The 22,624-nt window shown below is 34.1% G+C and overlaps 2 protein-coding genes across 2 annotated transcripts; one reads left to right on the forward strand and one right to left on the reverse strand.

Moving 5' to 3' along the window:
* Window positions 1-892: 892 nt before the first annotated feature.
* Window positions 893-4,115, reverse strand: LOC148601229 (uncharacterized). The gene is made up of 4 exons (XM_088555959.1): window positions 3,404-4,115; window positions 2,491-2,711; window positions 2,083-2,178; window positions 893-1,390 (listed from the first exon to the last, which is right to left on the reverse strand). Exons 1-4 carry the CDS (start codon window positions 3,894-3,896, stop codon window positions 983-985), a joined length of 1,218 nt encoding a protein of 405 aa, XP_088412085.1. The 5' UTR covers window positions 3,897-4,115; the 3' UTR covers window positions 893-982.
* Window positions 4,116-17,441: 13,326 nt separating this feature from the next.
* LOC148601230 (uncharacterized) lies at window positions 17,442-20,636 on the forward strand. Its single transcript, XM_088556730.1, has 2 exons — window positions 17,442-18,915; window positions 19,633-20,636. Exons 1-2 carry the CDS (start codon window positions 18,645-18,647, stop codon window positions 20,502-20,504), a joined length of 1,143 nt encoding a protein of 380 aa, XP_088412856.1. The 5' UTR covers window positions 17,442-18,644; the 3' UTR covers window positions 20,505-20,636.
* The last annotated feature ends 1,988 nt before the right edge of the window (window positions 20,637-22,624 follow it).

Raw genomic sequence — 22,624 nt, forward strand, 5'->3', positions numbered from 1 at the left:
GAAATAGCACACATCGACTTTGTTGTGCCGAATTCTTTATATGTAGTAACATTCATTATAGTCTAATGTAAAACCTACTAAGTAGATTTTTTTATTTTTTTTTAATTAATTTATTTATTTATTTATTTTTTGCTGTTTAGGTATCGAATTATCTAGATTAGTATGTCAGTTTGGACCAGTACTGCCATTTGTAAGTACTGTAGGCCTACATGTATATAAAGCAGGTAGGTACTGTAGGCCTATATAAAGCAGGTAGGCACTGTAGGCCTATTTAAATCAGGTAGGTACTGTAGGCCTATAAAAAGTAGACATGGCATATTTTTTTTATTGTTTTACCATTAGAAACAAAAATTACTTGCCAACTTTTCATTTATTTTCTTGACGCTACGATAGGCGTGCTGTTGGTGAGTGCATTTGCGTGTATTGCATGTGGGATGAGTATATTATGTAGTAGTGTGAGATTAGGTCTCGGCCAGCTTGTATACATATGTACACTAATTATATTTTGAAAAGTGTAAGTTTCGTTTTGAGATTTTATCTAATCTGCATGTATTCGCCTTTATTTTATATTTACTCCATTTTCGGCAATAAACAAAGAAGGGAATAAATAGAGTTACGATTACGCATTTTTAAAAATCAATATGAATTATACATGTACATGTAAATGCAAATATTAATTGCATTGTTCTGTACACTTCTTTACACTTGTAATTAGTCTTGCAATGACAGTGTCATTTAAATCAGCTACTTTACTTCTATAAATGTAGTTTGAACACGTGACCTTGTGACAAAATGAGCAAAAAAAAACTGAAATTGTACGCAGATTATTTCTATCAAAATATTGCTATATAATCATATACGTCAGTTTGTATCTTAAGCGATTCTTGCTACGTGTCTTTCTACTTTTAATAAAATATTTAGTATATTGAAACAATACAATCATAGCCGATAAGAGTGAGTCACCATTCTCGCGCTGTCGTGTTTAAGCATTTATTAACACTTCACGATCAGTTGGTACTTTTTCTTTTGCCTCTTTGCTACTGAAATAATTGTACAAAATAACTCCGGGAAAAATTAGTAGCAGGCCAGAAAACGTAAAGGCAGTGGTTGTGTTCATTGTCGGTTTGTATTGGAAAACATCTGTTTCGGGATTGTACTGAAATAAGTTCCAAAACAATGCCGCTATTGGTGATACGAGAGCTTGAACAATCACTGCATACACGGCACCTTCGGCATATTGGATTAGAAGAAACTGGAAGAGATTTCCGAATGTATATCCGGTATAAAAAAGCCAAGCTTTTCCGCCGAGATTATTACATGACGCTTCCGTGCTGAAACTGCAGTGTAATCCTCGTCGAAGTCTTTCCAAGAAGTTAGCCCCAGACGATGACTGAAAAGTAAAATAAGACTGTAATACAGAACATATGGTACAGACTATTAGTCCTTTGTATATTTTTGACAATGTATCTACTCACTAATTCACATTCAGTGAATGTAATTTTATTCATGTAACTCATGTAAGTATCAGTTTCCGTGGTTCGTCGAAAGTTCCTTAGCCTTTGGAGTTTCAAATACAAACGATCTTTCGTACTTAAAAGCATACAGCTTTTTACAAATGTGGAAAAGTATATAATAGACAGGTAAAGATTTGTGAACAACTAAATATAACCACTGTACCCATAATGCATTTCAATCTTCTGTTTCTTTCATTTTCCATATATCATATATTCTATATAAAAGCATATTTTTTTCAAAAAAAAACTTGTGAGCGTGCCAAAGTACTACGTGATTTTGTACTTCATATTTTAAGTAAAGTGCTTGTTTCCGAATCCTTGCCATACATTTATTGTATTGATTGTATAATTTGTTATTGTATTATTACTGAATAAAATATGGTTAAACTAAAAACACTCCCTGTATAATTCTCCAATGGAGAACTGCTAATCACCAGTTTTTTGATATACTGCATAAAATCAAATCAAATGAACCTTGATTTTATGCAAATATCAGACTAGTAGAAACTGTACAAAATATCTACCACGAAAAGGTTCGGGCCAATCGGTTTTGATTTTTTGTACTTACTGATCCGAAACCTGGTAGAAAGTCCACCCAGAAAAAGCAGCACATAACAATGGTTTGAAAATACTGTCCCCATGTTATAAAACTAAATGACTGGCCCTGTAATATAATATAGAAGTCTGATAATGAAACAAAGCTACATCTAAATGAATAACGCTGTTCTGTGCAAACTTGTCTTCGAAATTTGAATGCAGGAAATACTCCCTTCTTTTTTAAAAGACTTAACTTGATATGAAAGATATAGAGTTAAGTTAGTAGATTTAATTTACTTCACAGAATATGCTAGATTTTTTATTTGGGACACTGCAATACAAATGTATACTTCGATATTTTCGTATAAACCATTTCAAAGTCAGTTTTAAACAGTATATTTAAAACTGGACACGGGCATAAATCTAACTATCAGTTTACCTCCTCCTTTTGCAGTTCTTTTTCACAGAAAACGTTCATGAGTCCGACTGGTAAGAATCCCATTAGGAAACAAAACGGCCAAAGAATTCTAGCAGTTGTTGATTCTGGAGGAGAGCCTGTGTCATCAGAATCTGCATCTATTCCCCAGATCTGTGGTTCTATTGTGATAAAAATTCCCACTAAAACTATAGCGGTACAAATACCTCTTACTATACTTATTCCTGAAATTGAATGAAAGTGCATTAAAATTTTAATTGCAAATTACCTAAATTATATTAAAATAGATGTATTAATCAGAAGTGGAACTACATCATATACAGATACATAGACATGTAAGTATCCCATCGGCCACATGCATACATGGATATATTTACAGTGTGCATGTGCACGTAGAAATTATCTCGAAAATAAATTTAAATTTAATATGAATTAACTTTCTTTGCAGATAAAATAAAAATGACATTTGTAAAAAAAAAAAGCCAAAACTAGTTTTTATTACTAATGATTTATATATAACACAATTAAACCTGTCTAAACAAAGCCCTGAATATCCACCGAAAACCTGTTTAAATCAGACATTTCTAATCAAAGTCTCTACCAATTTAAACATATTTCAAACCTTAGAAACGAACACCTCTCCGAACCAAACATATTTAAAAGTCCCAAGAGGTTTCATTGTTACTTGATTTTTTCATTGGTAAAAATACATTTTCATTGTTGCATCAGCACTCGATATTTTGTGACGAGTTGTTCACAGCTCCATGCAGTAGCAGTGTATCTACATACATGTACATGGACATCTGCATTTAATACTTGAACATGTATACTGTTGAAATATTGTAAAGTATTACTACTGCTTTCTTCATGTACATTCAGCTGCATGTTCGACTAATTTTCATACTGAGTTACGTACCTCTTCTTAAAATAATGAGTCTTAAAAGAACAGTGAATGGGATGACAGACGATTGTAGAATTCCTTGGAGATAAGGTGGCGTTCGATTCGGTGGACTAGCGTACACAACAAGAATTCCATTCATTGCCGTAAAAAGTCCCATACAGAAAAGAATTTTGAAACTAGACGTCGGTCGTAGTGTCGCTCTGCTGTCAATTTTCGTATACTTCACGAACAAAGTCAATAACGTAAAAACAACTGTAATGATTATGCATGTTATAAACAAAAGTACAAAAATATCGCTGCCTATCACTTCCATAGTTCCGGCATAAACCGGAAGTGAAGTGTTCATCAAAACATTCGAAAACACATTCATTATGGCGATCAATGTGTTTCTTGTAGTGGCAGTGAATCTACTTTTCGGTTGTAATTGATGTGCCGGGGGATCTGTACCTGGAAAAGTACGTCTTTCTGCAGGATTTTTAAGCAACGGGTCCTTTTCATAAGCGTTCATTTTTGTCAAAATTTGGTCTTTCTTGTAGTGGTATTACATGTAACAATTCTGACATGAAACACTATCTGGTCGATCCTCTTTATAAAACCGATAATTCTTTACTTCCAACAACTACCAAACTCAATCTGACGATTAGAATGAAACATTTCGGTCGCTGTTCGTGGCTGAAAAGGTTTTGGTTGTCATGTGCAGGTCACGCTGTATCAATAACCTTTCAGACAACCTGTGTTTACTTGTTGATCAGTTTATTTAGTGATCATCTAGAAAGATAAATATAATTCATTGTCATATTATGTTAAATGATCAAGTATCCCTCTCAAATCAAACTGATGTGTCACCGTCTGACATATTGTCGATCATGTGTTCTATTAAGTGAAACGACATTATCATGTGATCTTTTCAATTATCAATTAGTACTTTTAATAGCAGATAATAACACTTCATATATTATTTAGCAACGGAAAGGGTTTAAAAAAAATATACATGTACATAATAAAGGGCTGATCGATGCTTATAGACTACGCATGCTGCATGTTTTGGATTGATTACTGGACGTTTTACAATGCTCATGTCCCTAAAGGCATTCATTCTTGTTATTGCATTGTATTAGAGAGTCCCACTTCGATCATGACACTATAGCATGCAAACGCTTTTTAATTAGCACCGGTATGTTCACGCTGCAATGGAAAAGGGGGGTTAGAAAACGTAGATTTATATTTAGATCACCATTCCGTTTAAAATGCTTGTACCAAATCAGGCCCCTTACGGTACCAGCTACTCCGCTGATGTAAAATATATTTTGTCAGATTTATTTTGGACTTGCCTTGATTATGGATCGGATTAATGTTCTCTAAGTTCGTTGTTTCAAGCGTTATGTTATTTTTGCCACAATACTACTAATTCATGCCTTCAACTCCAACACTATTGAAATGCAATTTAAATAGTCTCCATTTTGACTAGTGTTGTTCCATCGAACGTGCATGTACATACGGTCGAGCAGTACTGTACATCTGGGCTTTTAAAAATAAATTTTAACCGGAATGTGAATAAGTGTTTCATTGAAAATAGTAAATAACTTTATGTTTTAATGACACGTGTGTTTTAATTTATTAATAAGCTTAGTACTCCATCATGAAATGCTTTCCCTGCGTTTAAATCTTTACGTCGTTCCGGAAATTCGGACTTCATTCAAATTAAAGTATCATTTTGTAAAATGGAACTCATGAGCTCTTTTTTGTATTTTTTGTGTTTTGCTCGTTTTTGTCTAACAAATTAAACCAAAAACATTTTTTTTGTCGTTTATGTATTTAACGCTGGTTGTTATTGTTTTATATACTGAGTAAACCCTGCAGTCCAAGAGAAGTCCGATTCATAAAGGTTTCATTGTTATTTGTATAATTTCGTTGTGTGTTAATGAACTACATGTATACATGATTTGGCGTGAACCGCATGATAACCCACTGCTTACACGCTCGTCCGTAACTATCATGTTTTCTCACTTCGGCGGATATCTTGTTTTTGTCCTGTCTGTCTGTCCGTCACACTTCTGTAAGCGGAATTCATCGGAAACTACTAGCTGCATCAAATTAGGTAATTAGGTCATGACATTACTAGGAATTTTCGATCCATTGAATTTTGTAGCTGCATCCCCTTTGAACTTTGGAACAGGTAGATGTACGTTTTTGTGGGATTAATTTGGTAGTGGGGGTGGCGGGGGTGACTGTAAAATTCCTGGACCCCACCGATTGCAATTGCGTTTTTCATCTTTAGGAGGTAGACGAAAAACACGGCATAACATTTTATAAAAGGCAAACATGTCAGAGAACACACATTTAAGTTCAAATATGGAGTCAAATTAATTAAATGATATTTTAAGTGCTGAAAAGTTCCTGGTCCAAATGCCCTGTCCTTTATCTAGTGCAGACAGTTGACACAAATTCACCTAAACTCAACACCCACAACATGACAGAGTGCGACGTTTTATTATCAACACACTTACGTAGTGTAATCTATTATCAATAGTCAGTATCAATATCAGATGAACTGATGAAAGCACTATACCTCAGTGTATGATTTTGATTGATTTTTGATGAGAGATTTATTGTGTATAGATACCGGTGAAAATTTGAATACACCGCTGTACATATGTATGTAGTGTGGCACTAATGTCACACTGTAACCTCTCGGTCTACTAATCCTTTCTTAAACTTTTTAAAAGATATTAAACTTGCAACGGAAGTATTTTAGAGTTTACTCTTTTCTGTCAAATGTTCGCTTTACCTTCCCTTTTTTCTTTGATCAAGTTGAACGTACATTGGTCTATATTCTGTGAATCGTGATTACTTGTTTATAATAATTTTATTTTCCGTTTTTTTGTTTTTGTTTTTTGTTTTGTTTTGTTTCGTTTTTATTTACATCCGTTGTTTTCGTTTCAGTTGTCTTTCTTATTTAACTTCACCTTGGAGCTAAAAATGATATTATGCCTTAATTCTGCTTAGTCATTTGTTTCACTTAGCGCACTAGATTAATTAGGTATTCCTTTGTAATATTTTCAATAAATGGATCCAGAAACAAGCAAAAAAAAAACGAATTTAAAACAAATTAACGAATCCGACGGAAATAATTGTTTTCGAGAAGAAAAGGGGGTGATCGGAAACTGTAGTTATTAGGCCATAATGGCACCTAAACACAGACGAAGTTCCTACGTAATTGATGGGTTGTTTAAGTTTTTCAACAAATGTACATGTTCATGTATCAAACAAATGCTTTGTTTCATATAACATCTGAAAGTGAGGGTTAACTTTCTTCATTTCTACGATTAAAGCAAATTTGGTTGCTAAATTTTTCCTTACAGAAAGATATGAATAAGATTAATCCTACGAGGAGGAATGACCCGGTCAGCGAAAGCTATATTTTATATAGCCTAACTGGCCGAGTGGTCTAGGACGCTAGAATTTGTGCAGGCGGTGTTGCCATAGATGTCACAGCGGTACGCGTTCGAGTCCCGCGGAGGAAACGACCAAAATTTGCATCGCAAATTCGACAGTTCTAACATTGTTGGGAATTTTTCAGACCTTTCTATACATTGACATATATTTTCTGTATCAATTTGATCCGATGGAGCAGTGTAGCGAATAGAGTCGTCACATTCTGAGACGTTGTATAATATTGATTTGTTGTGACATGCATCATTAATTTGATCCTCTATCCTACATAATAACATCTAAATGAGCTGTCTCGTTCTACCACACATTCATCATGTACTTAGTTAAAGCCCTAGATTAATCTTACGAGGAGGAATGATCCGGCCAGCGAAAACTACATTTTATATAGCCGAATGGTCTAGGACGCTGGACTTTGTGCAGGCGGTGTTGCCATAGATGTCACAGCGGTACGCGTTCGAGTCCCGCGGAGGGAACGACCAAAATTTGCATCGCAAATTTGACACTTCTAACATCGTCGAGAATTTTTCAGACCTTTCTATACGTTTATATATCTTCCCTGTATCAATTTGATCCGATGGAGTAGTGTAACGAATAGAGTCGTTACATTCTGAGACGTTTGTATATAATCAATCGTCTAAATAATAGTCAACAATCACTCTTACGGGGTGATGGATCGTTAAAAACGATTCGAAACATAACAATAAATAAAATAAACGTCTAAATATGTTTAACATCACCAGAAGATGGTAAAATTTAAATTGAATATTTCGGACAACAGATATCCTTCCTCAGCATAAAGCCTATATATATATATTTCAGTTTATGACACCTTATCTACCCCGGACTTGACTTTTTGTGAGCAGTTCGGCGGGTGTTTCTGGAAAGGCAGAGGACGCTTACTCTACCAGTGCACCTGGTCCACGCTCCCAGTTTCTAGTGGAGTCCGAGTTGCTCATTTGCTATTGTTACTTTGTATGTATGATTTTAGTTACTTTATGTTCTTTGTTGTGTATGTCTGTTTTCCATATCTGGTCTTTGTCCCTGGATTACATTCTTTTGATTACCGCTATAACCTTGGTTCCCTTGATTACTCTCTGAAACATTGAAAATCATGTCTTCCAAAGTCTAGGCTACAAGTATTTTGCTATTTTAACAATCAGAGAGAAAGAATGGATATTCAGATGCAAAACTATTATTCTATAATGTTTTTTCCATTAAACATGCAATCAATATGGGTTTCATACATAATAAAAGAAATTTTTAGTCCCTCTAATTTGTAAGAACAATATTTTGAATACTCTTTAAAATAAGCAATTAAATTTTCGTCTCTTAACTTCACTTGTTTAGACCGAAGGCCATTAACAGATGTTTATTTGATGCAAACTGTGTTCTACCGAAATAACTCATCGGTGTGTTAGTCAGAACTCGGAATATGATGTATATTTGTTATATGTTGCTCGTGTTGCTATATTGTGAGTATACATTGTACCTATAATATCTAATACATAATCGATTTATGATAAATCAACAATATTCTTTGTTCAAGTCACAAGTAAAGACGTATGATATGTGCAATGCATACATGTACATGTACAACCATTATCTGATATCGAAAATATTTTGTATGATTGAATGCAAGATGGTTCATTTTATCAAGAAGTGACATGCTTACAGTTTCTACTGTTACAAAGGTGGGTGCGTAAATCATTTTCATTGTCAGTAGTATAAATGTCACCACACTACGAAGTTGAGAATTTTAATAGGTTTCTGAATCAGAATGCCATCATACATTAAGTTTCACAGAAGCTAAAGATTTAAATTAAACTCAGTGTTAATTATTGTTGAACAAAATAAATTTCATGTTATTAACAAGATAACGTAACCCTGTGTCCGAAACTGTCTCATCAAATAACGCAATCCCAGGAGTGATTCACACCGAGTTCTCTCTGGGCATATACAATCTGAACATTTATTTTGCTGAAATATACATGTGTTGACTGGACTTTTATATCATTTTATTTTGAACAACACATATTTCATATTTTCATATTGGAAGCAGCAGAAAATCTTTAATTTAATAATAAAATTTATTTCCATAAAGTTAAAGATCAGGATTTGAAAACAAGGTGATGTTATTGCATGAATTTAAGCATAAAAATAATTTACTAAAGCGGAAAAGCGTTGATTTTTTTTTTATAAAAAAATCAATTATGATTTTTTAATTATGTTTCATATTAATTTATTTCTCATTTTCTTTCGCAAGTCGAAAAAACCGTGTTGTGTCATTAATTATTAAATATAAAATCATCTGTGTAATAGGGTATGATTTGCCAGGTAAGCGATTCAGGATCTCCGAGAACCTCCTTTTTTGTATTGTCTTATGAAAGGTACAACTTTGAAATCAAATAGCAATTACAGTGATGAAGGAGGTATTCATTTTAACCTTAAGGGAACTCCCATTTGATTTTTTAGGGGGGACTTGGATAAAATTTGAAATAAAAAGGTAGGAATGAAATTTTTAAGAAATATAAAGCCATGACAGACCATAAGGAAAAAAATGGCGGGAAATGTTGTTTTTCTAATATTTTTTGTTTATGTTTTCGGCAATTGGTTGCTCGCTAAGTAATTAAGTTTTTATAAAAGTACATGTTGTATATCAATATAAAATGAAGTCAATTTTGTCAAATTGTGACGATTTAATTCATATCTTTCTGTAAGGCAAAAATTGTATTAACAGTCTTGTTTCCTCCTACAAGTAAGAAAATAATAAGGTAGTCACGTGGTACGTAGACAAATTATTGTTTTTCAAAAACAATTTTACATCAATTAATAAATAGGGAAATAATCTAAACTTAAGCGGTCTTGAGCCAAAATGACAATGAAATGTTTAGGATGAGTAGGGAAGAAGTAATCAAGGGAACCAAGGTTATAGCGGTAATCAAAAGAATGCAATCCAGGGACAAAGACAGATACGAAAAACAGACACATACAACAAAGAACGCAAATGAGCTACTCGGACTCCACTAAAAACCGGGAGCATGGACCAGGTGCACCGGTAGGGTAAGCGAAAAAAAAATTGAAATATGAAACTTAAGTGTGGGAGGAATGTTATATTGTAACTACTGAGTCTACTAATTGTTTATAAAATATTTTACTTGCAACAGAAGCATTTTCTCTTTTCTGCCAAATATTCGGTTCAATTCCCCCTTTATGAAATCTCCGGATCGTGACCATTGCTCATTTACATTGAAATTTGCAATATTACCGAGCATTGCATGAGAGGCTAACTATATTTTTCCAGCGAACCGGACTAGGTATCAGATAAGTCCGTAGAAATGGGTCAGGGAAGTGAATTAAAGTGAAAGTAATCTTTAAATTAATATAAAATATACAGTTCATAATCACAGAAAAAAATTGAGAAAAAATATTTTCAGTATCTTAATTTGGTACACATAATTATTTTTGGACCACCTTGCGATGATCGGTTGCAGGATATGACCAACTCATATGATTTGTACTTAATTATTTTAAAGCCACTTGGTCGATGCCACTGCTGGTGAGCAAAAGGTTCCCGAGGGTATTCACCAACTCAATAGTCAGACTTGTCTGACTACGAATCCTTTGTAAATACTATTTATCGAAATCTGCAGTAATACAATTTTTAAAATTCATTAAAAAAAACCAAGGCTTCATGCATTGTCTTGCTCATTATAAATATTTTGATGGTGGATTTGGCGTTTTATTTCGATACGTTTGGATATCAAAACTTCTTGTATGCAAGTTTGTGGGATTTAGACCTATCTAAGTATTTGATTTACATGCTGATGAATGATTACTTCTTAAAACACGTGCACACCCTATCGAAATTTGTAATATTGTATGATTGGTACTTTAGGATTTTACAACGTCTTCAGTTTTTTTAATATTTTTGTATATTATCCGTTGTTTTCGTCTCAGTTTTTCCTCTTATTTTTCTTTTCAGTTCAATTTTACTAAAAGATGAAGATGAAATTATACCTTTATTCTGGTTGCAGCCGGTTTCACTAGGCGCACAAGATAAGACTTTCTTTTTGATATTTTCAATGAATGGGTCCAAAAACTGGCACAAAATCTATTTCTGAAGCAAATTAACGAATCAGACAGCAATAATGGTTCTCGAAAAAATGGGGGGATGGGGTCGTTCATACCATTCACGCCCCAAGTGCCTGTGGTTATTACTTGTATGACATAATGGCATCTAAACACCGAGACAAAGCAAAGTTCGTGTGTTATTAGTTGATAGCCATAGTTTTTCAACGAATGTACATGTACATGTACCAAACAAAGGCTATCGAAAATTGTAGATTTCTTCATTTCTACACTTGAAATGAATTTTGTTGCTCAACTCTTTGATAGAGGCCTGATGTTTAAAAGGAAGTCTTATAACTTATTAAGGATACTGAATTCATCAGATTTCTTTTATTATTGTTTTCATTTTTATTTTGTAGAATCTACAACGATGTGCATTTATTTATATCATTGAGTAAGGAAATTTTTAAAATCTATTTTTTAATATGTTTAGTTTATGATACAATTTACCTTATAAGTCCTGTCATTCAAACTCTGCTGTTTAACAATCAAAGTGTGTAAAATGGACATACCGATACCAAACTTTAACATTCGGCAATGTTTTCTCATCAATTTGGATTTCATGTATAATAAAAGAATTTTTCAGACCCTCTTGTTTGTAAGGAAATATTTTGAATACCCTTTAAATAAGTTATTACATTTTGAATTCAATTAACATTACTTATTTACACCCAAAGCCATTAATTGATGTAAAAATGTTGCAATCTAAAATAATGCAGGTTTGTACAATATAACAAACGCAAAATGTCCTCTACCTCTAACTAAAATCATACATAAAAAGTAACAAAAGCAAATGAGCAACTTTTACTCCACTAAAAACTGGGAGCATGGATCAGGTGCAACGGTAGGGTAAGCGTCTTCTGCCTTTCTAGAAACACCAGCCGAGTTGCTCATAAAAAAGTCAAGTCCGTGGTAGACGAAAGAGGAAGGAAAACTATGCCTCGTTGAACAAATCAGTTTTCATGGCGCAGATGGATATACCGTAACGATCCACGAGTTCATGATGACGACCATAAAACTTCTGTAGTGATGACGTCAATCTTGCAGCAACATAACCCTGTTCCAGAAGCCTATTTGTTAGAATTCTAGCGCGATACAAACAGTCTGCGCAGTTTCGGCAAGCTCTGGAATAACGTATGAGTTGTGAAATGAACACTCCATACGCAGGTGCTGAAGGGATGTGCCACAGATGACAGGAAAGTTAACAATTCTGAATGAAAAGTCATCACGTTTGTCGTTTGGTCAATGGTTTTCCTTTACCATCGATTTCGAAGTGTAGGTCAAGATATGAGGCTGACTTCACAGTGTCTGTAGTATCCTTTATCTCAAGTTCTTTGGGGTAGATGCGATGGATCAGATACCCAAAATTAGGATTGTTTAAAGATAATACGTCATCTATATAGCGAAAATTGAGATTAAAGGATCTAACTAAACGATATTCTTTCTTTCGGATCAGATCAGCAATAAAGTCAGCCTCATAAGAATGAAGGAATAGGTCAGCACGTTGAGGAGCCCAATTTGTTCCCATTGGAATGTGGACCGTTTGTTGAAAAACGCGTCCTCCACACTGGACAAATATGTTATCAACTAAAAATTCCAGCATTTTGTAAACATCTTCTTCTGTATATTTGGAAGATGAAAAAGAATTATTTCTTACAAAGTATGAGGAATCCCTGCCAAGTACTATATATTTGTATCTTGGTGTAACACCGTGTAACATCTTTTTTGAAAAAAAAAAACAACGATGTATGATGTTTTTTCAAGTCGGGATTTTAACTGAGTATGGGGAATAGAAGTATACAGTGCTGAAAAATCATAGGTTTTAATGCTATTATATTCTGATAATTGTCTTGAACTGATTGTCTCCAAACGATCTTTCGAATTTTTTAGGATCCACATTGAATAAATACCACCACGGAAGTAACAAGTGTTGTGGTAGGACTGCAGACCCTCTTTGACAGCTGTGAGTATAGAAGTTTTGAAAGAGTTTTAGCTGTACATTTTGCAGATCCAGCTATGTAACATTGTTTGTATGGATTCTTGTGGAGTTTAGGAATCCAGTGCATAGACGGTAAATCACAATCATCGTCTTTGGTAGAGACCAAAAGAGGATAGCACAGATTTATGGTTTTCCACAATCTCTTCTTTGGAGAGTGTGGTAGCAGCATAGGTCTTATCACTGCTATTATTTTCTACGTCTACCTCTGATAATAAACATTGGATGTAAAACGTTTTGCAGAAAAAAACAATGCTGTTTTGGGCTTTGTCTGCTGGGGCAACAACATATTTGTCATGTACAGTAGACAATGTTTTTGCTACATCGGGATCATTGAAAATTGATGTAGCTTTGGCACTCATTGGCCTACTTAAAACTTTCATTCGTTTCAAAATTAAGGACCTCACGACCTTGAACCACTCTGACAGAGAATCAATGTCTTATTGTTCTCGTTTTTTTCCATTTGTTTTGTGTAGTCCTCCACGGCATCCATAAGAACTTTAAAGTTATAATTCCAATTTATGGAGCATGGTTCACGGTACTTTGAACCTTTACAAAGGATATTACGCAGAGATTCGTTTTCGATGTTTGACAAATCTCCCGTAACGACGTGACCGGAAGGACTCTATTGGAATGGAGAGTGTTCACAAGAACAGTCAGGTGGTTTAGCCTTGAAGTCCTCAATCTCGAAATTCTGCAACAGCCTTTTAAAATTGAAAATGTTTTATGCAATGGGTGAAGTATAGGAATATGAAATAATTGGTGTGGATTTGTCTTTGAAATATGGGCGAATTTTGTTGGTAACGTTTTTGTGATGGAGGATATTAGCCAAATTAATTGCACCTATACCTTTGTTGACAAACAGTAGTGGAAGAAATGATCGTTTTTCTTTATCTTGACTTTTCACACAAACTGGTTAGAATAGTTTGGTTTTAATGTGATGAAGTCCAAGAGTTTTGGTATGAATGGAAGGAGACCATCTATGGAGACATCATGTAACTTAGGTGACATATAGTAGCGATGGCCATGACTCCTTTCCCTTCTTGGGTTTTTGTCAAATAAATTCATCACATTTATGCTATTGTTATATTGGCTTGAAAGGTTTCCTATATTTTGTATGTTGTCATTGCATCCATAAGGTATTGCAGTACCTAGTCTGCATATAAAGTATTCCTCTTTCCCTACGATAGTTTTTACTTAGAACGGGACTGTTCGTAGGATGGTATTTTTTTTTTAAATATGAACTTCCATAGAAAGGATTGAATGATCTTCTTGAATGAAATGTTGAAACACTGTCGGGAATTTGGTGGTACATGTATTTATTCCCGAACGATGACCGCACATTCTTTTGTTTAATCGTTCTCGTGTTTCACCGATATATATTAAACCGCATATTAGTAAGAACTGATTTATTCAACGGGTCATAGTTTTCCTTCCCTCGTTTGTGTACCCCGGACTTGACTTTTCATGACCAACTCGGCGAGTGTTTCTAGAAAAGCAGAGGTGCACCTGGTCCATGCTCCCAGTTTTTAGTGGAGTTGCTCATTTGCTTTTGTTACTTTGTATGTATGATTTTAGTTACTGTATGTTCTTTGTTGTGTATATCTGTTTACCATGTCTGGTCTTTGTCCCTGGATTACATTCTTTTGATTACCGCTATAACCTTGGTTCCCTTGATTACTCTTGCATTCTAATCCATATATATTATGTTTGTTGACTTCTTGTACGGAAGGTTTTGTTTGTAAACATTTTGAAAGATTCAATGCAAAACATGTGCAAGAGGACTTGTTTTAGCAATATCAGGTAGTGGCGTGATTGTAAACAGTTTGTTCTGGTACAAACCTTATGTGCGTAAAATCATTTTCATTGTCAGTATAGTGGAAATGTCACCACACTACGGGGTTGATAATTAAATAGCATATACATCTGAATTCCATCAAATATATAGTTTAAAAAAAGTTAAAGATTAAGATTAAACTCAGTATAAATTATTGAACAAAAAAAAACTTTCACAGTGTTCTACCGCCTATGGAATTTTAAGAATCCATATGTAATAAAAAAACACCAACTACACTAAGTATAATAGTATTGTTTGTCGAATGTTCTGACATTATATGTATTGCCTCATAAAAACATAACTTTGAAATCACGTTGAAACCACTGTCACGAATTAGTTGATCACCTTTCCCTAAGCAGTTCACGCTTTTTGACAAAAACTCAAGTAATGTTGTCTTCCAATAAAAATTGAAATTAATTTTGTCTAACTGTGACGTTTGAATTCATATCTTTCTGTAAGGCCAACATTATGTTCCCTCCTACCAGTAAGAAATAAATAAGGTAGGTAGGCAATTAAAAAATATAAACATTGTGTAAATGGGGAAAATGCAAACTATAACGGTGCTTGAGAGAAAAAGGACGATATGTTTAGTGTTAGTAAGGAAACAGGAAACAGACATTTTATTATTACTTTTTTTGGCCCAAACTAAAATTAAACGAATTACATATTGTTAGGCCAAATATCGGCAAAGAAAAAGGATATATAAAGAATGGATTCTTGATTTTCCAAACATCATTATGCAATTGTCATTTATTGCATTCCAAAATGACAATTGTTCGACTGTAAAAACTATTCACCATTTCCCTTTTAAAAGGTAGGTTAAAAAGCCATTACTGATCTTTACTAATCTAAGTATAGCAAGGTTTCTTTCTACTAAACACTAAGTTAAAGACACTACCAAGAATTACTCAGATTTGTTTAACCTTCTAAATTTGCAAAATAAATCGTCTGTGAAAAACCATCGACAGTAAAAATGATTTCACGCACAACTCATTTGTTACACGTAGAAACTGTAAGCACAACATCACTCACTGATATTGATAAGACGAACTCTCTTGCTAGTTTTGCATCTGTATTTTAAAGCAGATCCCCCCCCTTATGACAATCGAGCACTTACATACAATTTAACGAGTCAGTGTAAAAATATGAGTCATGAGAAATAGTTATCCTCATTTTCGTTAATATGTTTTCCCTCCGCATCTTTCAAGCTATATAAAAATGCGTTGGTCAACGTTATATATATATATACTACTTTCAACGATGTCAGAATCGTTAATTTGCGAAGCAAATATTTGGTCGCGTTTCATCGAACTCGAACCGCTGGGACATCTATGGCAACACCACCTGCACTTAGACCACTGCGCCCTAGACCAGTACTCGGCCAGCTAGGATATATAATAAGATAGCTTTCGCTGGCCGGGTCTTTCTTCGTAGGATAAATCTAGGGTTGTACACGATATATAAAATTCCCAACAATGTTAGAACTGTCAAATTTGCGATGTCATTGATGTGGCCGAGTGGTCTAGGGCGCTGGACTTTGTGCTGGCGGTGTTGCTATAGAGTTCGAGTCCCGCGGAGGGAACGACCAAAAATTTGCATCGCAAATTTGACAGTTCTAACATCGTTGGGAATTTTTCAGACCTTTGTACATGTATATATATATATATATATATATATATATATATATATATATATATATATATATATATATATATATATATATATATATATATATATATATATATTTATAGGAGTTCTGGTCTTTTTCATTCACTTCGAAGGCTTTGAAATCAGGAATACACACATCTAGTTGTGGTCACCTGATCGACTTTCTCAAGTTATTATATAGTGTCTTTGTTTCAGCATCATGCGTAACTCCACGAACTATTGGTGTGTCAGACATATGCTCTTTTCATGGGTATCACAAGATGGGACAGTCATGTTATTGGTTGACCGATTATAAGGAGGACGCTATTACTGGAACTGAAAAGTGCATAGATGCAGGAGGAATTCCAGCAGAAGTGATAAATATTACATACATAAACATCATTGAGGATTTGTTTATGTGAGTATGGTAAAGAGTAATCAAGGGAACCAAGGTTATAGCGGTAATCAAAAGAATGTAATCCAGGGACAAAGACTAGACATGGAAAACAGACATACACAACAAAGAACATAAAGTAACTAAAATCATACATACAAAGTAACAAAAGCAAATGAGCAACTCGGACTCCACTAAAAACTGGGAGTATGGAACACGTGCACCGGTAGTTTGTTTATACAAATATGCGAGTCGGCAGTTTTATACAGTTTCTGAATTTGCGAGCAAAGCGTAGCTTTGGAACAGATGTGATAACAGACAGATTATTGAAACAAGATTCGAAAAAGATTCTTATCGAATTACTTATTTCCTTTAATATGTAGAACGCCAAAACTGTAAGATGAGATAAACATTTATGTATGTGTCATCAGTTCTATTTTACTTGCTTCGGTTTAATAATTATATTAGGTCATTTTGTACAAGTACACCATGTAATAACACATTACATGCATGCACTTCGTTTTGTCTTGTTCTAGTATTTTTTCTTTACGATCTGCCATTTCTACGATCTATCATTTCGTTATTATGTTCTGTCGTTACGATTTTGTCATGCCATTATTTTGTAGTTTTGTCTTGTCATGCAGTTGGTATTATATTACAGTGAACGTTCGTTCTATCGTTTTGTATTTACATGATGCCGGTTTATCTTCACTTTATATGTGCATTATTTTTTTAACGGAATTTGTTTCTTCTTAATGTGTAGTTGTGTCTTCAGGGGTGGATCAAGGATTACAGTTATGGACGTAAATGTAAATGAAAACGGAGCGAAGCGAGCAAGAGCGTGTTTTGGGTAGATATTGTGAAAAATTAAAATTCCTTGCAAAGAAAAATGTTTGGGAGCGTTTGTCGGCATATCCAAGGTTTGATTGCGTTATGGGACTTTGTATTTGCATGTTAATGTGTTTTTAAATCCTATCAGTTACTCGAGTTTGATATCGCTTGAAGTGTAAATACAAGTTCATTTTATGTGATATTTAATTTGTAATACTGCATGTAAAGACAACAACGTGTAGTTTCGTATCCGGGCAGCTCAATTCCAAGTCAGCTCCCCAGTATTTTATCTCATTAAAAATAGAAATACAATGTTACGTGCTTAGACTCGTAAAACCTCGGAGTAATCCACAAAGACATGGCGCATACATGTCAATGCTTCTTGTACAATTTGCCATGAGATAAATGTTTTGATTGGATGTGTATTACTTTTTAAGTTCAAATGCTATTGAAATTTGTTGATCATGATGTTGTAGGGATTTTCGTCTCTTATACGCTTTTCAGTTTGCATTTTGCAAGTCAGAAGTTTTAGCTGCAACATCCTGCACAGAGGGTTTATTCGCTATACAAAAGCTTAACACCGTTGCCTCTGTACTTATCCTATTACATTTAAATAAACTACCTTTTCTTTTCAAATTATTGTAGAGTACAGTGGAAATTTATCAACGGATTTGTTATGAGTAATGATCATGCTTTGAGAAGTTTTTTTCACATCATGTATAGCAGAGTGATCGGTAGTAATCTACTATTAAGTCTTCCATAGCTTTTACTCAAAAGGGTATTATCGACTCTATCGTAAGGATATATTTGTTCGATACACAAGTTTCCTTCATTCTAAATCCGAACACGATAGAAACAACTCACCAAAGATTATAAATAAAAATAATTGAGGAGCACATTCAGGGAGTCTCCATGGGCAGGGACCCTATCAAAAGTTTTGGTTCGCGTCTCTGAAATTTTGTCTATAATAATGTACAATTGTATTGATCAATTTCACAGGAATTATTATTCAAATATCAGCGATGATGACATTTACATTGGCATCATAGATGCGAATGGAGCTGGCGAATTCAGAAGTTGGCTTGGAAACATTTTAGATGAACACAATTGGGGCAAAGGACAACCAGGAAAAGGCACATCTGGTTACCCAAGTTGTGTCGTGATTAAGTTATCCCAAAATAACAAGTGGTATACAGTTTCATGTGAGACAGAGAACAGGATGTTATGCTCGTGCGATATAAGTAAGTATTTTGGTATTAAGTCTTACTACTTCACTTAAAAATGAGGCAGAGGATGGTGCATCATATCTTTGTATTTTACATTTAGATATGATAAACACACAAATAGGCAGTATTTTTCATTAGATATGAATTACGTCTTGACTTCAGGAAAGTTTACGGTTGAACATATTTGATACTTATGTAGTATTCATTTATTATAAATATACCATATCGACTAATCCTAGGGAAAGAAAACAGATACAGCATACATGTATACATATAAGTTGTTCTCGTGTTCAACTCCGCAGCCCTTTCAAATATACAAATCGATATTTTTTATAATTTGTGTGGTTGTCTTGAGTGTGTTATTATTAGAATAATTAATTGGAAGGAGTATATAACCAAAATAGGATCATGATTGCCGAAGAACGCCTGGATTTAACGAGTGCACGGATCTTGTTTCGCGCACGAGTTAAATCAATACTGCGTTCTTGACGTGGGTGATCATATTTTGGTTATATACAATAACAATTGATTCTCCTATTTATTATGTGGATTTTTTTCGATAATTCGTTGCTATTTTCAACATAAATTCAAAGTTTGTGAACGGCGGATTGATTTCAAAGTCCGAGACTAGAATTTAATTCACAGTGTGAATTACCGAAATTTATTTCACTGGGAAAATTCGATAAAACACTGCTATATATATAATAAATATATATATCTATACATTTTAAGATGGAGATAGCAAGCAAGCATGTTCCACGTTTTCTGACACCCTAACAGAATTTTCTGTAGATGTGAAATCTACATCAGAGAAATATCTTACCTCATTTCATTATGGATATCTGACTGTATATAAAACGAAATTAATGGCGAATTTTGGCAATCCAGTCGTTTCTTTACCAGTGACCGATTTTAGCAATCCGAATCCAGTCGTATCATTACCAGCGACAATTTTTGGCAATCGAAATTCCACCATTTTCTTAACAGCGAAAAATTCTGGCATTCTAAATCCCACTATTTCACTACCAGAGACATCCTTTGACAATTCGAAACAAGCAATTTCAAAACCTGTGATAAACTTCGACACTCCATCTTCCACAATCTTGATACCAGCGACGACAACTTATTCATTTCTTCTACAGAAACAAAATGCTTCGACAGATGTTTTAAGTCAGGCTAATTTTAAAACAAAAACATCAACAGTTACGGTGACACAAATGACACACCACACAACAACAATTACGAAGTATCACAGTACAATGGTATTCACCACAATTCACGATAAAACAAAATGCAGCCCAATACAAGGTAACACGGGATTTGTAACGGCGTCGAGTATTGTGGCAACGCCAGCCTCTCCCCCATTGGACAAAATTATAGAGAGTTTAACCAAAAGAATTGAGATAGATAAACGACAGACAAGTCAGTTTAAAAGAAAGTTCTATAGTGCAAGCGATCCTCGGGCGTCATCCGCAGTAATAGGAGCGGTCGCCGGTGGCACAGTAGCTATATGCAGTGTCTTACTTGCGGCTCTAGATTTTTCTTCCAGTATAGTAAGATTGAAGGCGATCTTTGATATTCTAAGGAACGGTTCAAAGCATTGACATACTTGGACAACATCAATATCTAAAACTTTATTGGAAGTGATTTTGCTTTTAATGAAGATATTCAAACAATATAACCAACATATCTATCTATCTCTATCAGACCGGTTCTTTTTGAAATACCTAAAATTAAAATTCGACAATAATAATTCTAGTTATTTTATATATGACGGACGATCCCCATACATCTCTCATCATAGGGGTCCCTCTTCTCTCGCAGCAGACATGACCTTGATGTACATACAAGAACATAGTGGTTGGGTGTCCTGCAAAAACTAGGAAATGTTCACATTCCGGCCTCGTTTAAACATTCAATGTTTCTACCTCTTTCTAAGGCGTTATCATTCCTACATTTGTTATTACTGCCGGGATTGCTGTCTCGCTTGTACTTTCCTAATCACTGCTTTTTAACGGAATACGTATTGGTTAGTGATATAACATTTAATTATGAGTGGCCATTCAGGTCAAAGATTTTTCCATCATGACAGTTTTTCCATCGTGATACTTATAAAAATTATCATGGTACATTTTGTACTTGCTCAAAGCATCATGATGCAATTATACTTTATACTGGCAAAAACATCGCGATGGACGTTGAAACAACCATTAGATTCTTAGGGGGACATGGCAGATATTGAAAATAAATAATCTGTCCATGATAATTTAGGAAATAAATAATCTGGCCTCATCACACCAGAAAATAAATAGTCTGACTGCAAATTGCTAGAAAAGAAATAATCTGACCTTGCATAGTAAATTGAAAATAAATATTTTGACCTCCGCAAAACCTTAAAAAAATGTGGCTCGCTACGCTCGCCATGGTTTCATATATTGGGAAAGTATACATGTTTAAATACTCCACAAGTTTTATACAACTCCAGTTGCAATATCAAATACCTGTACATTAATGACTTTACTGGGGTAATATGTAGTAGTCAATGGGCTTGGAGGGTCCACAGTGCACCCTTCCCCACTCATCAACTTCATGGTGATATTTTAGGTACCTATATAGCTCTCATTACCGAATCAATTTGTGAACAAACTAAACAAATATAGGTTTCATCATATAGTCCAGTGTCTCATCTTTACAATGGTACCATGAAATTTGCGGTAAAATTTTTTTGGGTAAAATGAAAAAAATGTATCCCTACCCCACAGAAAAATCGCTCAAGCTGACATATTTTTCAATCTCAAAAGCACTACAGTATGTATGCTTCAGTAAAAAAATAGTTTATTTGGTATTTTCTGTTTCGTATTATCACAATTAATACTTCTGGGGTTTTCTTGATGAATTTTGGCATTTTTTGTACTCAGAATTTATCACAAAAAAAAAAAGAGAAAAATAGGATTTTCGATTTTTCCGCAAAAAGTCCCTTTAAGTTATTGCCCTCTAAAACGTCTCAAATATGGTGTCATTCGATAGAATATTTAATTTTCTACTTAAATAAACCACGAAAAACAAATTTTCAAAAATGTATTTTCAAAAAGTGTTAAAAAAAATTACCCTTACCCCTAGAAAACTGGTCTCAGTATTAAACAGAATTCTCATTCACAGCATACCAACATTGTAGAACTCATACTTTAGGCATTCATAATTAAAAAAAATGATGTACCCAACTTATCGGATTAATTCAGGCGTAAGATTTTCTTTTTGGAGTTACAGTTTCTATAAAATCGTAAAAATGGGAATTTTCAGACTTTCTTCTACATCACCTGTTATTGTCATTTTTCATAATACTGAAGTTTAAACAAGTTTTTGTGTGATACGGTACATTAAAATATTATCGTAGCTTCCAAATGAGCACAAGTAATAAATATTTGAACTTTTCCAAGTCAAGTTAGGTAAAAAGTGCCACCCCTACCCATGAATAAAAATACCTCAGCGTGAACTAAAACGTTAATTTTTGGCATATAAACTGTGTACAAGAGACATCTGGGGTACTTGTGTTTGAATTACAGATTTATGCAACATATCTTCTCATTTCAGGCGAGTATTTTTCAGTTTCAATGTGACAATAATGAGTTTACATAAAAAGAGGAATTTTCGGAATTTCATAATCTCTTCTTTTTCACCTGTAATGGGCATTTTTTTGTCAAATACCGTACTTCCAAAAAAGCTT

Source organism: Perna viridis, chromosome 12 (genome assembly GCF_037379345.1).
Source record: "Perna viridis isolate PV_CMFRI_1.1 ecotype Kerala chromosome 12, ASM3737934v1, whole genome shotgun sequence".
Taxonomy (NCBI): domain Eukaryota; kingdom Metazoa; phylum Mollusca; class Bivalvia; order Mytilida; family Mytilidae; genus Perna; species Perna viridis.